The sequence below is a fragment of the Aquarana catesbeiana genome, linkage group LG01, assembly GCF_042186555.1.
Source record: "Aquarana catesbeiana isolate 2022-GZ linkage group LG01, ASM4218655v1, whole genome shotgun sequence".
Lineage (NCBI taxonomy): Eukaryota > Metazoa > Chordata > Amphibia > Anura > Ranidae > Aquarana > Aquarana catesbeiana.
This window is the reverse complement of record NC_133324.1, coordinates 92,609,796-92,626,617: the sequence shown is the minus strand read 5'-3', so window position 1 is coordinate 92,626,617 and position 16,822 is coordinate 92,609,796. Positions and strand designations below refer to the sequence as shown.

Sequence of the window (16,822 nt, the reverse complement as noted above, 5' to 3'; positions counted from 1 at the left end):
TCAGAGAGTTCTTTGCCATGAGGTGCCATGTTGAACTTCCAATGAGAAGTATGAGAGAGTGGGAGCGATAACACCAAATTTAACACACCTGCTCCCCATTCTCACCTGAGACCTACTAACAAGTCACATGACACTGCAGAGGGAAAATGGCTAATTGGGCCCAATTTGGACATTTTCCCTTAGCGGTGTACTCACTTTTGCTGCCAGCGGTTTAGACATTAATGGCTGTGTGTTAAGTTATTTTGAGGGGACATCACATTTACACATTGTTATACAAGTATATGAATACTTACGACCATGTGATATTTCAGTTTTTCTTTTTTAATAAATCTGCAAAAATGTCAACAATTCTGTGTTTTTCTGTCAATATGGGGTGCTGTGTGTACATTACTGAGGAAAAAATGAAAAAATGAACTTAAATGATTTTAGCAAATGGCTGCAATATAACAAAGAGTGAAAAATTTAAGGGGGTCTGAATACTTTCCGTCCCCACTGTATATATATATATATATATATATATATATATATATATATATATGTGTGTGTGTGTGTGTGTGTGTGTGTGTGTGTGTGTGTGTGTGTGTGTGTGATTCTGGCACAGAGGTGCCACCCTGTAGCGATAAAACTGCTGTAGGACGGATCTTAAGTCACATGGCACAATTGGGTAAATATTGCTTAGTGGCTTTCTGAAGAAAGAAACGTGTATACGGAAATCATATTTAACAGCCATTCCATCTGAAATTGATATTGCAGTTGTGTGTGTAGCCTAAATCACACAAGCAATTTCAATCCCTTGTGACTGATAGGTGTGCACTGTGGTTCTAATTACCGGCCCAGGTACCAACCGATGATGACAGACTTGGAAAATTTACTGATGAAGCACACGGTCAAAAAAGGAAAAAGAAAATGGCTGCTAGAGACCACCTAAATCCTGGAAGAATTGACTAAAAAATCTGCAAATGACTAAACCATATGGTTAAAAAAGGCCCAACAAGTATCAGATAGTTTGAGAGGTACTTGATGCTGCTCTCAAGCTGCACAATAATATACTTCAGAAAAGTGAGCAGGCTAGCAGGGAATCGGGATAGGATGACAGAAGAGGAAAGCTTGGGTACATAGTTACATAGTTGTTAAAGTGGGGTTCCACCCAAAAAACATACATATACATATACATATAAAATACATAAAAATCCTAAAAAAAACCCCAAAAAAACATTTGGATATTTTTTTTTTTTTTTACTCACCTCTAAATGCCTGTTGCTAGGGGGTCCCTCGTAGTCTGCCCCTTCCACTGCCTGGGCTGGTGACATCACTTCCCCCTCGGCACAGAAAGGGCTCCGCTCTGCTCCCTCCCTCCCTCCTGTCAATCATCTGGGACCCATTACAGGTCCCAGGTGACTGAGAGGCCAATCACGGCGTGCGGCGCCGCTCACGCATGCGCAGTGGGTGCCAGGCTGTGAAGCCACAGCCCGGCGCCCACAGTTGCAATGCCAGCGCCGCTGAACGGAGGGGGAGACGAGCGGGGCTTCGATCCCCCGCATCGCTGGACCCAGGGACAGGTAAGTGTCCAATTAAAAGTCAGCAGCTGCAGTATTTGTAGCTGCTGACTTTTAATTTTTTTTTTTTTTAACCGGCCCCCTGGGTGGAACTCCTCTTTAAGGTTGAATAAAGACACCAGTTCATCCAGTTTAACCTGAGAGTGTGTGTTTGTGAGATTACTGTTTTCCATATCCCTATACATTGTGTTTGCTAAAAAACACATACAGATGTTATTTTAACTTATCTACACTTTCCACTGAAACTACCAATTGTGGAATGGAGTTGTACATCCTTTCAGCCCTAACAGTAAAGAACTCTTTACGCAGTTAGAGATTGAACCATTTCTCATCCAACTTCATTGTTTGACCACATTTTTTCTTTAGAGACCTAAGATTAAAAAGTGTCCTCATAATGCTAGAGTCGCCATTCAAAAATACCATTAAAAAATGTGTATATCGCTCTCATATCCCCTCTTATGCAACTCTTCATCAGGTAGAATAATTTTTAATGTTTGCAGTTGTTCCTCATATCTGAAGTTCTCCAACCCCTTTATTAGCTTTATTGTCCTACTCTGGATTCTATCCAGTTCAGAACACATCCTTGGTGACCAGAACTGGACAGTATGCTCAAGATGCAGCTGGACCAGAGTTTTGTAAAGTGGTAGAATAATAATTTTATATCTTGAGTAAATACCCTTTTTAATGCATGCTAGCAGTCTGCTGACCTTGCTTGCTGCAACTTGGCATTGCATGCTATCATCTACTAGGCCCCGTAGATCCTTTTCCATCCTCCATTCCCCCACATGTTCTCCCCTTAGCATGTAACTTACATTCATATTTTTAGCTTCCAAGTGCAGTACGTTACATTTTCCTTTATTGAACCCCATTTGCCATATAGCTGCCCACCCCTCTATTTTAACTGGGTCTTTTTGTAAAGATGCTATTAGCTGTTGTGAAGTTATTGCCCTGCTTAGCTTTGTAGCATCAGCAAACACAGAGATTGAACAATTTATTTCAACTTGTATATCACTTATGAACAAGTTAAACAGAATTGGTCAGAATTGCCATTAAATACTACCCTCTGGACACACTCCTACAATTAGTTTCCCATCTGGGTATATACCATGGCATCAATGCCAAAAGACCTTTTGTAAACCAATTGTTTGTTGGGTACGGTATCAAATGCCTTAGCGAAATCTAGATACACTATGTCCACCAGCCTATCCCAAATTACCTTCCCATAGATTGTTGAATGATTAATCTGGCAAGAAAGGATCTTCCTAAATCCATGTTGGTTACTCCTAATGATACTATTCTCATCAGCAAATGCCTACATATGGTCCCTTATGATTCCTTCCAATAGTTTACATACTGATATTGAATCAGTACATATTGATGTTAGGCTGACTGGTCTGTAGTGACCAGGTATATATTTTGGTTAGTTCTGCTAACCATTCACTTTACTGCAGTGCATAACTACAGCCATAGCAGGTCATGAAGATGATATAGGACTCAGAGGCAGAAGGAGGGCACAGCGTCTATGGTTCTCAACGCTGCCCGTTTCTTTATGCTTCTTCAAAAGAGCTTGAACAGCACATCCTGAAACCAGTCTGTTTGAAATCTTTTCTGGGAGAGATCTTGCTGATGCAGTATAACTACTTCGGTTGCTGTGCTCAGTCTTGCCATGGTGTATGACCTGTGATATGAAACTGTCTTCCACAACCTCACCTTAGTAGCAGAGTTTGGTTGTTCCTTATGGCCCGTACACACAATCCAAATATCGTACGTCAGATCGTACGACTTTTTTTACTTAACAGTCGCAAGTAGAAATTGAATAGGTTACTAAAGTCCTGAAAATTCTCGTACGACAGGAAAAAAAAATCGGAAGTGATGTCATGTGTTGTAATGTATTTGTATTGTATTTTCGGACGACAACTGTACCGACTAAATGAAAATTGTACGATCTGGTATCGTACGAGGAAAATTTTCGTGCTTGTCCGGTCAAATAATATCGGATGAATTGTCGTGATCGGCTCGCGAAAGCTCTGTACTAACGATACGATTATTTTACGATCGCGACAAAAGCAGTATTTTTCGTCCGATTTTTAGAACATGTGTACGGGCCATTACCCAGTTTGAAGCTTTCTACATAGCTGTTTCTCTTTCGGTTAATGACTGGGTTTCAACTCACATATGAATTTGATGATCATTTGTACCTGTCTGTCATAATAAGTTATTCAAACACCTGACTCTAAACCTACAAAATCCCTGACTTTGTGCAAGTGTACAAAGTGTGCAAGTGTAAGAATTGATGCTGGTTTGAAGCCAAGGGCCCAGAGAAGTCACGCCAAATATTGAATTATTGAATTAATTTAGATTTTTCTTCTGTTTGTTCACTTTGCTGTTTTTAAATTGGAAAAAAATAAACTATATATATATATATATATATATACACACACACACACACACAAACACACACACACACATTTTTTTAAAGCATTTACAGCTTTTACACTTACAGCATTTCTTCACACCTGCTTAAAACTTTTGCTCAGTACTGTATTTTCCCCAGATATTAAAGGGTTTGTAACCCTACATTTTGATTCTCTGCCAGCCCCCTTTTTTTTTAGCTTCCGTCCTGTGCTGTATAAGTGTTTATTAGAAACAAAGCCTCTAAATACCTTTTTCTAAAGTATCTTCAGGCCGGTCATGTGACTCCCATCATCTGCTCTGAACATCCGATCCAGGGCTACAGCAGGAGGAGCCAAGCTCTCCCTCTGAAGTAAGCCGGGAGTCACGTGACCGCCGAGCTGCCTGCTTGGCTCCTCCTGCTGTAGCCCTGGATCGGAGAATCAGAGAGGCCGGGAGTCACGTGACCAGCCTTAAGATGCATCAGAAAAAGGTATTTAGAGGCATCGTTTCTAATAAGCACTTATACAGTGCTGGTTGGAAGCTTAAAAGAGAGGGGCTGGCAGCAAAATTTTTGTATTTTACTAACAGCAGCAGGTAGGGGGGTGGGGGGTGGAGACAGAGACACAGACTCCTGAGCTGACAGGCAGGGAGGGGAGGGGGAGAGCACAGAGGAGCACAGAGCAGATGCAGCGGGATGACGGAGGCACGTAAACTGACCACGTGTCAGGGCTCAGCAGCCACGATAAACCGTGGTCAGTTTACAGAAGGGAGGGCAGAAACTGGCAGGATTAGCCAGGTTTTTTACAACTTCCAGAAGGGCAGGTTAGACAGCACAAGCACTGTGCTGTTTAACCTGCTATAAGGAAACAGGATCCCCCCCTTTTTTTAAGGTAACATCCACTTTAACATATTAATGTAATTTCATAAGCCATATTCAAAAATGTTACTATTTTTAGCTTTCATTAAAATAATACCTGGTGATCCTGCCATAAAAGTCCTTGTTTAGGCTATTGCTTCCGGAGTGACAACATTCTGTCTCTGTCTGCCAAGTTTGCTCCTGTGTTGTCACACAGGCTTGCAGTGGAGTGGCACACATTACACAGGCATGGTCCACCATTGTGACTATCAGGAAACCTACTGGGAGAAATGACCTACAGCCATTATTAGAGTATATGTGGACAGGAAGTGGCTGCAAGAGATCAGCAGTACTAAAGCTGGCCGTAGATGGATCAAATCTCGGCAGGCTCAGCAAGGAACTGACAATATGTCCATGGTTGTACTGCAGTTGATCTATCGATCAAGTTCAGCACAACCAGCCTGTCAGATTGATTGTAATCACTGCTGACAGGTAAAGCCTCCAGGAGTGATCAGGCAGGGAAGGCTCCCCGTCTGCAGAACACAATAGTGAAGCTGAAGGGATTGCCCCATCAACACTGACCTATGGTGGAAGGAAAGAAAATGACACAATCCATGGGCTGCTAAAGATAAAGAAAAGTTGAAAAACATTATTTAATTAGCAATTGATTATAATACACAGTGCTTTAGCAAGCTAAATGCCATTTGCTTAGGGTTTACATTTACTTTGTAGAACAATGAACTGAAGTTTTGCCCTTTCACAAGCAGTAAATAGTTGGAAACACCTGTAACAGGTTGGCAGAGCTGGGAATTTTGGGGTACAGAAATCCTTCCCCACATGAAACCAATATCTGTACACAGCTAATATATAAATTTATGTCTATAAAATAATATGTGTATTTACACCCGATAAGCTAAAAAAATGGCAATCAGTAGCTTCTTACTGTTACAAGAATACTAGCTAATCCCAAAGTCCTCTCTGCTAACATTCACTTCCCGACAAATTAGTCAGCAATTCACTGCCTACTGTGCAAGTCATTGGAAGGGTTACAGAGAGTGTAATCCAGCTCCGGGCAATGGATTCACATTTAATTAATTCTACAGCCATATATCGTCCACTCGGCCTCGCACAAACACTTTCACTAGTGTGCTACAAAAACCACGACTTCTGTGTACAGTCTATTTTTATATTATGCACCATGTGTTTTTTTTTTATGAACCAATGCTATTTGAAATCAATACCCCATGCCAAGGCTGGATTGATGTCTATTTACTGATCTGATGGCCGACCTAGTACACAAACCCAAAGGCTATTTTTATTATCATTATTTGCAAGATACCCCTTTCCTGAATAGCACGGTGCTCTATGAAACTTCAATTTACCAGGAGACTCGAGAAGAATATTAATGATTCAGAGACAGTCTAAATGTGAAGGAAAAAAAACCTTACTAAAGAATGCAAGAGCTTTAGAATGATTTATATCCTTTTCAGGATGCATGAAACTAACATCATATCATTGATTTGTATTTTTTACCATGCTATAATTACATTCTTTACATTTAGTCGGCAAGGACACTTTAACGGAAAGGTCAACATTAACATTACCCAGAATCCAAAATTTCCATGAAAAAAGTTAAACTTGCCATCTAAGTGAACACAATTGCTAATTTATATCCATCTACTGTGGATAGATAGATAGATAGATAGATAGATAGATAGATAGATAGATAGATAGATAGATAGATAGATAGATAGATAGATAGATAGATAGATAGATAGATAGAGAACTAGCTTTTCATTTTGTTATAAATAATAAACCAATATTAAAAAAATATTGGGACTGATTTTTTAAAATGAACTCCTCAAATCCTGTATTGTTTTTTGGATGCATAAATTATACTTATACTTGTGTATACAAGGATGACTTCTACATTTATGTTATATACACTATATATACAATATAGTATTCGCACGCCTGCCTTTACATGCACATGAACTTTAATGGCAGTCTTAGTCCATAGGGTTCAATATTGAGTTGGTCCACCCTTTGCAGCTATAACAGCTTCAACTCTTCTGGGAAGGCTGTCCACAAGGTTTAGGAGTGTGTCTACGGGAATGTTTGGCCATTCTTTCAGAAGCGCATTTGTGGGGTCAGGCACTAATGTGGACGAGAAAGCTTGGCTCACAGTCTCTGCTCAAATTCATCCCAAAGGTGTTTTATTGGGTTGGGGTCAGGACTCTGTACAGGGCAGTCAAGTTCCTCTACCCCAAACTCGCTCATCCATGTCTTTATGGACCTTGCTTTGTGCACTGGTGTTAGAACAGGAAGGGGCCATCCCCAAACTGTTCCCACAAAGTTGGGAGCATGAAATTGTCCAAAATGTCTTGGTATGCTGACGCCTTAAGAGTTCCCTTAACTGGAACTAAGGGACCAAGCCCAACCCCCGGAAAAAACAGCCCCACACCATAATTGCCCCTCCATTAAATCATTTGGACCGGTACACAATGCAAAACCCGCAAAGACCTGGATGAGTGAGTATGGGGTGGAGGAACTTGACTGTCCTGAGTCATGACCTCAACCTTGCGAGCCAGATGTTCACATCCAACATTAGTGCCTGACCTCACAAATGTGCTTCTGGAAGAATGGTCAAACATTCCCATAGACACACTCCTAAACCTTGTGGACAGCCTTCCCAGAAGAGCTGAAGCTGTTATAGCTGCAAAGGTTGGGCCAACTCAATATTGAACCCTACGGACTAAGACTGGAATGCCATTAAAGTTCATGTGTGTGTAAAGGCAGGTGCCCCAATACTTTTGACAATATAGTGTGTGTGTATGTATATATATATATATATATATATATATATATACAGGACACCCCTTGTCTCTGGCCCCTACCCACCTCTGACCACCGTCCCTTGATTCCACCCACTACCCACCTACCAGTACTGCCCCTTTTAGAGAATACAGAGCCAAGTATCATTTTGCTAAATTATTTGTATGGAACATGTTAACGATAAAAAGAAAAGCAGTAAAATAGATCCCCTGCAGCCAGGAATAGAATCCCAGCAATAGATCCCCACACAACAATAGACTCCCCCAGCAACAATGGACTCCACCCCAACAACAATATATTTCCTGCAGCAACAGTGAGCCACCCACAACAAAATATCACACCCAGTAACAAAATATCCACCCAAGCAACATTAGACGCACCCCCAGCAGCAACAACAGATCTCCCAGCAGCCAGCATCAATAGATCCTCCAGCAGCCAGTAAAAATAGACCTCTCCCTCAACAGTAGATCCCTTCCAGCAACATAAGACCCCCCCCCTAGCAACAATAGATTCCCCACCAGCAACAATAGACCCTCACACAAAATCAGATCCCCACCAGTGACAATAGATACCCCAGCAGCCAACATCAATAGACCCTCCAGCACACCCCACACTCCATGCAATTACATACATTCAGTGGTGGAGGTGCCGGAACTGCGTTCCCCCGCATTCCCTCTGAAAAAAAGCCCTATATATATATATATATATATATATATATATATATATATATATATATATACACACACAGTATCTCACAAAAGTGAGTACACCCCTCACATCCTCACATTTTTGTAAATATTTTATTATATCTTTTCATGTGACAACACTGAAGAAATGACACTTTGCTGCAATGTAAAGTAGTGAGTGTACAGCTTGTATAACAGTGTAAATTTGCTGTCTCCTCAAAATAACTCAACACACAGCCATTAATGTCTAAAACACTGGCAACAAAAGTGAATATACCCCTAACTGAAAATGTCCAAATTGAGCCAAATTAGCCATTTTCCCTCCTCGGTGTCATGTGACTCGTTAGTGTTACAAGGTCTCAGATGTGAATGGGGAGCAGGTGTGTAAAATTTGGTGTTATCGCTCTCACTCTCTCATACTGGTCACTGGAAGTTAAACATGGCACCTCAATGCAAAGAACTCTCTGAGGATCTGAAAAAAAGAATTGTTCCTCTACATAAAGACGGCCTAGGCTATAAGAAGATTGCCAAGACCCTGAAACTGAGCTGCAGCATGGTTGCCAAGACTGTACAGACAGGTTCCACTCAGAACATACCTCGCCATGGTCGACCAAAGAAGTTGAGTGCACGTGCTCAGCGTCATATCCAGAGGTTGTCTTTAGGAAATAGACGTATGAGTGCTGCCAGCATTGCTGCAGAGGTTGAAGAGGTGGGGGGTCAGCCTGTCAGTGCTCAGACCGCACACTGCATTAAATTGGTTTGCATGGCTGTCGTCCCAGAAGGAACCCTCTTCTAAAGATGATACACAAGAAAACCCACAAACAGTTTGCTGAAGACAGTCAGACTAAAGCCATAGATTACTGGAACCATGTCCTGTGGTCTGATTAAACCAAGATAAACGTATTCAGATGGTTCAGATGGTGTCAAGCATGTGTGGCAGCAAGCAGGTGAAGAGTGCGAAGACAAGTTTTTCTTGCCTACAGTCAAGCATGCCGGCAATGGGGAGCTACAGTTCATTGAGGGAACCATGAATGCCAAAATGTACTGTGACATACTGAAGCAGAGCATGATCCCCCCCCCTTCAGAGACTGGGCCGCAGGGCATACTGACACAAAACACACCTCCAAGATGACCACTGCCTTGCTAAAGTAGCTGAGGGTAAAGGTGATGAACTGGCCAAGCATGTCCCCAGACCTAAACCCTATTGAGCATCCTCAAATGGAAGATGAAGGAGCGCAAGATCTCTAACATCCACCAGCTCTGTGATGTTGTCATGGAAGAGTGGAAGAGGACTCCAGTGATAACCTGTGAAGCTCTGGTGAACTCCATGCCCAAGAGGGTTAAGGCAGTGCTGGAAAATAATGGTGGCCACACAAAACATTGATACTTTGGGCCCAATTTGGGGATTTTCACTTAGGGGTGTACTCACTTTTGTGACACTCACTACTTTACATTGTAGTAAAGTGTCATTTCTTCAGTGTTGTCACATGAAAAAGATATAACAAAATATTTACAAAAATGTGAGGGGTGTACTCACTTTTGTGAGGTGATTAAATATTTATATATATATATATATATACATATATATATATATATATAGATATAGAGAGAGAGAGAGAGAGAGAGAGAGAGAGAGAGAGAGCAAGAGAAAAAGTTTTTCATTTTGTTATAAATATTAAACAAATATTAGAAAATTATTGTGACTGAACCCCTCAAATCCTGTATGCGCCCCATTTATTGGATGCATATGTTATACTACTTGTGTATGCAGGTATGACTTCTACGTTTATGTTATATACAGTATATACTCCCTGTAGCAGAAATAAGCTATAAGATTTTGAGTTTTCATTCTTTATCTTGTGCTGGCAAAATGATACACAAAGCATGGTGTCTATGGACATTACCTGCAGACAGGGCTGGACTGGGACAAAAATTTGGCCCTGGACATCATCCAGACCGGCCCACTTTAATTTTGCAAACACGCACAAAAACAGTATATATACTGTTGGGGGGGGGTGGAGGACAGAGGGGGACAGCGTGGGGGTGGAGGACAGAGGGGGACACTGTGGGGGATGGAGGACAGAGGGGGACACCGTGGGGGCTGAATGACAGAGGGGGACAGCGTGGGGGGTGGAGGACAGAGGGGGACACCGTGGGGGCTGGAGGACACCGTGGGAGCTGCAGGACAGTGGGACAGCGTGGGGGCTGGAGGACAGCCTGGTGGGGAACAGGAGAGTATCATGGGGCCCCCTACATTTGTACTGGCTGCTTCTGCTCCCCCCTCCCCAGTGATGGCGATAGTACACAGCCTCACCCGATGCCTGCAATAAGACCTCTCATGGCGCACTGCTCTCTGCTGGCCCCTCCGCACTTCTCGTCCGTCCCGGATGATGTCATGTACAAGCACCCGGGGTGGATGGGACCGAAGGAGGGGCCCCACGGGGAACAGTACGCTGTGAGAGGTCCTATTACAGCTGCTTTCAGTGCTAGTGTTGCAGGTGTCATAGGGCCCCACAGTGCCGATAGGTCAGTCCACCCCTGCAGTACAGCAGTGCTCAAATGAATGGCTGTGCGGGCCGTGCAGCCATTACTTTGACAGGCTGTCGCTCAATCCGGCCCACAGAGCCATCGGCCCACCGGGAAACTCCCGGTAGTCCCGATGGCCAGTACATGCCTGCCTGCAGATTTGCGACCTGCAATGAGGTAGCACCAGGTAGGTGCAACCACAGCATTGAGGGGGGGGGGGCACATCATCTAACATACCTGTACTTGTCAGATAACAGTGATGGCTGTATCATGGAGCAAAGTATCACCACCGAACAGACAAGTACAACTGATCTTCTCTAACAAGTTGCTGCTAGGTCAACTTTTATTTTCTATAGTGACTGGGTTGCTTTCACTCTCAGATAGCTACTAAAGCCCAGAATATTTGTTCAAACTCTTTAAATCATATCTAGGGTCAAAATTTGAAATCATATATTCATTTCCACTTTTTATTACAATTCCTTCTAGCCTACTACTAATACTCTTCAACTTGACACAAATTCACTATGCCCTGTGAGTAGCAATGCTGTGTCACACATTTCACAGAGCCTGCCTTCTCAGGAGGAGGAGTCAGTACGAGAATCACTGCTTGCAGACAGCAATGTACCATGGGATATGTAGTCCTTAGAAATTGCAAGCAAAAAATAGAGGAGAAGCTGCAAAGCATGCAGGGAATCCAGGAAGTTGTGAAAAGAGAATGCCAGCAGACAGGCAAAACACAACATAAATGGAGATTTTCAAATATACTGTACGTATTGTTTATATTGCTATTACAATGCTGATATTATAAAATTAACATGTATGCTGTGACCATAGAACTCCTTTAACCACTCGCTGACCTCTGCACACTGATATAGGTCAACACAATGGCAATGGTGGGCAAATGGGCGTACCTGTACGTCCCCATTAATTGTCGGGACTAGCGGGCGCGCACGCGCCGCATATAGGGTGACTGTGCCCATGGGACCGGCGGACTCGATGTCCTGTGGTCTCCCACCGATCATGTCACAGAGCCGCAGAACGGGGAAGTGCCTATGTAAACAAGGCATTTCCCTGTTCTGCCTTGTGACATGACAAAGATCACTGCTCCCGGGAGCAGTGATCACTGTCATGCGAGTTGAAGCCCACCCCCCCCCCAGTTAGAATCACTCCCTGGGCCACACTTAACCCTTTCATCGCCCCCTGGTGTTTAACCCCTTCCCTGCCAGTGTAATTTACACAGTAATCAGTGCATTTTTATAGCACTGATCACTGTATAAATAACAATGGTCCCAAAATGGTGTCAAAAGTGTCCGATGTGTCCGCCATGATGTCGCAGTCACAATAAAAATCGCAAAACGCCGCCATTACTTGTAAAAAAAAAAATTAATCATTTTTTTGCGATTTTTTTTTTTACCAAAAATATGTAGAAGAATACATATTGGCCTAAACTGAGGAAAAAAATTATTTTTTTTATATTTTTGGGGGGATATTTATTATAGCAAACCGTAAAATATATTGCTTTTTTCAAAATTGTCGCTCTTTTTTTGTTTATAGCGCAAAAAATAAAAAACGCAGAGGTGATCAAATACTACCAAAAGAAAGCTCTATTTGTGGGAAAAAAAGGATGTCAATTTTGTTTGGATGCAATGTCGCACGACAGCGCAATTGTCAGTTAAAACGGCACAGTGCCGAATCGCAAAAAGTGCTCTGGTCAGGAAGGAGGTCAAATGTCTCGGGGCTGAAGCGGTTAAACTTTTATCAGAAATGTCCTGTAATTTAAACTAAGCATTGGGTTGAATGTTTCTCTTAAAAATCCTTAAGGCAAATGGCAAAAAAATCTCTAAAGGGCACATTGGTGTGTGCAGCCTATTGCATTAGGGTATGCACCCCAGAGCACAAACACACATGCATGTATATCAGCAGAGCAGTGGACGGTGTCAGTAGAGCAGAGATTGGTGTCAGCAGGGCAGTGGACGGTGTCAGTCATTTTTTTAATTTTTATTATTTTTTACAATATTATTTTTTATTCATTTTTTACAATTTTTTTTATGAGCCCCATTATGGGGCTTTGGTGAAAGTGTCTAAACAGAGCCCTTATGTCTCACTTTTGAGACAGAGAAAGAAGCTGAGGACAGAGTTTCCCCAGTCCCTTTTTCTGCAGCCTGCAGTAAACATAGTTTACTATGCTTCAGTTAAGAATGAAGACAGAGGGATCGGTACAGACCACTCACTGTGTTCATTCAGAAAAGGAAGGTCGGTTAATTAATTATTTACCAGCCCCTTTCCTGCTCCTGAGAGGAGAAGAGGGAAGCTGGCAGCACTACAGGGGGGAGACGGGAAGCAGGGGGAATCGTCACCGCATGGGGTGATTAGGGTGTGCCCAGGCACACCCGACACACCCTGTGCACACGCCTATGAAAGCACATCTAAACCCAAGAACAACATTTAAATATATTGAAGCTTACCTTTCCTTAGATGTGGTGGCCAAATTAGTTTTCTTTTTTTTTCCGAAATTTTTTTCTTCTATCTCATTACTTGTTAATCCTGCCAATAACGCACTACCTGTCTTAGGGTGACAACCATACAGTATCTAGGAGGAGCTGCATTGTCACCCTAGGAAGGGGGTGTGTAACTAAGGACTATATAACACCTCCCCCTCTATATCATTTTGGGAGAGGTTTTACGCAGTTAAGGAAAATATATTAACTGATAAGGAAGAGAACACTGGAAGTTATGGACGAACAGCAATTTTTTCTGGACGAACAGCAATTTTTTTATTTTGCACGTGTCAAAAAGATATAATGAAATGCTTTAAATGTTATATTTAAAGCGGCTTCCACGCAAAGGTGGAACTTCTTCTCATTGTACTCCTCCCCCCCTCCAGTGCCAATTTTGGCACCTTTCGGGGGGGAGGGGGGACAGGATACCTGGCTTTAACAGGTATCCTGTCCCCACTTCCGGGAGCCTCAGCCGCGGGTATTTGCGTCATCGCTGGGGATCCCTCCTCCTTCCCCCGGCCGCCAGGCCAGTAGGAGAGAGGAACGGTGCCTCGTGCATGCGCTGTAGGATTCTCGGCGTGAAGCCATAAGGCTAAACTGCCGGGTTCCCTTACTCGCAATGGAGGCAGCAGCAGCCGACAGCTGATGGAAACATTGTCTGCAGTACTGACATTGCTGGACTCCAGGACAGGTAAGTGTCCAATTATTAAAAGTCAGCAGCTACAGTATGTGCAGCTGCTGGCTTTTAATTTTGGCAGCGGTGGGCGGACTTCCGCTTTAAAAGACCAAAAGGCAGCAAATAAGAGACATTTTTTTGTTGGAGTTTACATAGATTTTAAGCTTTATGAGTAACCCAACCCATTAGCTTTTAATATAAAATATATAATGTTTAGGTTTCTACAAGTTAAAATGAATATGAGTGTTTCTGTTACATGCAATGGGTAAGAGAATATAGAGACAGAAGAGTGCAATGCAGATATGACATTCACAAGCCCAGTGTAGGCTCTCTTGCAATAATCAGTGCTGTATTCCTGGCACACTGTATACTAGAGGAGCTCGCAAACACAGAGCGTCTCCTTCCAGCTACACAGCAGCAAGCTCCATTGAGGGAATAAAAGCTCCTGACTAATGATGGGGAATTAGCATGTGTCTGCGCCATCCTGTGGGTGTGGTGTACATTCATGTACTCTCTCCACCAGCACTGGAGCCCAGCACTGCAAGCAGAAGAGCCAGGCAGGCAGAGGAGGCAGGCAGCAGGCAAGCACAATGGCTGCATCTCAAGGGAAGAGTGATGTGCAGTTTGCTGACTGGATGGCAACTCTACCACAAAGGATCCACAAAGTCCCTCTCACCAGTTTAGCTATCCCAGGTAAGTCCTTTTCCACTTCCCACTTTGGCTTTGGAACTTTGCTGTCAAGACAATGCATGTGTCTAATGCACTTTGAGGCTTAGCACATATAGGTCTTCCTTGTCTCACGTGTGCGGTGTGTTCATGCATGTTATGTCACGTGTTAATGTGTGTTGCATTAAGGCAGTGAAAATCAATAATTAATCAAAAATTAAAACAGACAAAAAAAAAAAAATAATTGTCACAAATATTTTGCCACAGCGGATGCGCATTACCTTAGTGAACTGGGGTTATTCAAAATAAATGCCATGCATTGTGTTAATGCATATGTTCCTGCAATGTATATTTGGAAATTGGCCCTTAATGTTAACACTCCCAGTCTCCTTAATACGGCACTATCTTGTCCAAATATAAGACACGTGGCTATAGTATTCACTGTGATCTATGCTGAGATACTTGGATACTTTATCAGCAGCATGTGGGTTTGTATCCGCTCCCACAGTCTTCTGCTTCCAAAAAAAAAAAACTGGACTGTAGTTATTGGCTCATTGGGGGTTATTTATGAAAGGCAAATCCTCTTTGCACTACAAGTGCAAAGTGCACTTGAAATTGCACCGAAGGTGCACTTGGAGGTGCAGTTGCTGTAGATCTGAGGGGGACATGCAAGGAAAATAAAAAACAGCATTTCAGCTTGCACATGATTTGGATGATAAAATCAGCAGAGCTTCCCCTCATTTCAGATCTACCCCTCTGATTTACAGCGACTGCCCTTCCAAGTGCACTTTCAGTGCAATTTCAAATGCACTTTGCACTTGTAATTTGCACTTGTAGTGCACAGTGGATTTGCCTTTAGTAAATAACCCCCATTGTCCTCACATTGAGGGGCTTCGTACATTTGGGTTATATACGATCAATAAAGTGCATGTGCGGGATGCAGTAACCCATTGCAATACTGACCAGTCTTGAGGTACCAAAATCATTGCTGCTTGCTAGTGTGGGTTTGCTCTTTACCATATTAAATAAGACCGATACGTTGGTGCAAAGAATGTTACCATTGACGATTAATCCATATTCATCTTTTCTTAATCTTATTTCTGCAAATGTGGTTGCTTTAGTGAAAAAAATCCTTGTGATTTGTATTGGCTGGCTAAATATGTTTGGTAAAAATGGACTTTAGAGGGGATTTGTAAGAGGCTCAATGGTTTCTAAACCCTAGGAGAAAGAGATCTGCAGGTATTGACCATAGTCACCATGCTTTGTGTATATTTTTTTTTGTCTAGGATAAAGAACGATAGCTCTATGGTCCCTCTACCTTATTGACTGCTATGGGGAACAACCTTTTCATAAATCATTCCCATAATTGACTAATATTTATAACAGTGAATAGCTATTGATCAATATCTGTGTATGAATAGCTATTTGTCATTAAATGTATATTCGTTTAACTTTATAAATCTATTAGCCTAATAAAGGATGGGTTTTAATATAGCTGGGTAGAAAATGGTAACTGTCATAGATGTCAAGCAACATTTTTTTAGATCATAGAAAGTTAAGATCTGGGGTAAAATTCATTATGACCTTCCTGTCAAAATGTCCTTGCGGACTGAATGTACAAAATGGAATATTGCAGTGTAGAATTTATATAGTAGAATGCTATGATGTTAGCTTTATATACCCTGCAAAAGGAAATAAATCATTTCCATTTTGTATTACATTCTAAAGCCCTGTAATGATTTTTTTTTTTTTGCTTCACATTCAGACTGTCCCTGAATCATTAATATTCTTCTCGAGTCTCCTGGTAAATTGAAGTTTCATAGAGCTCCGTGCTATTTAGGAAAGGGGTGCCTTGCAAATAATGATTATTAAAAAAAAGCCTTTGGGTTTGTGCACTAGGTCAGTCATCAGATCAGTAAATAGATATAAATGTAGCTGCGGCATGAGATATTGATTTCAAATAGTATTGGTTTTAAAAAAAAACACATGGTGCACAATGAAAAATAGACTGTACACAGAAGCCGTGGTTTTCGTAGCATGCTAGTGAAAGTGTTTGTATGAGGTCGGTTGGATGATGTATGGATGTAGAATTAATTAAATGTGAATCCATTGCCCAGAGCTGGATTGCA

The 16,822-nt window shown here is 42.1% G+C and overlaps 1 protein-coding gene across 1 annotated transcript in view; it reads left to right on the top strand.

Moving 5' to 3' along the window:
* Positions 1-14,288: 14,288 nt before the first annotated feature.
* PLCXD3 (phosphatidylinositol specific phospholipase C X domain containing 3) overlaps positions 14,289-16,822 on the top strand; it is a 211,097-nt gene continuing 208,563 nt past the window's right edge. The window contains exon 1 of the mRNA XM_073621754.1: positions 14,289-14,720. Coding sequence (XP_073477855.1) covers positions 14,618-14,720 — 103 coding nt within the window. The 5' untranslated portion in view covers positions 14,289-14,617. The remainder of the gene's footprint in view (positions 14,721-16,822) is intronic.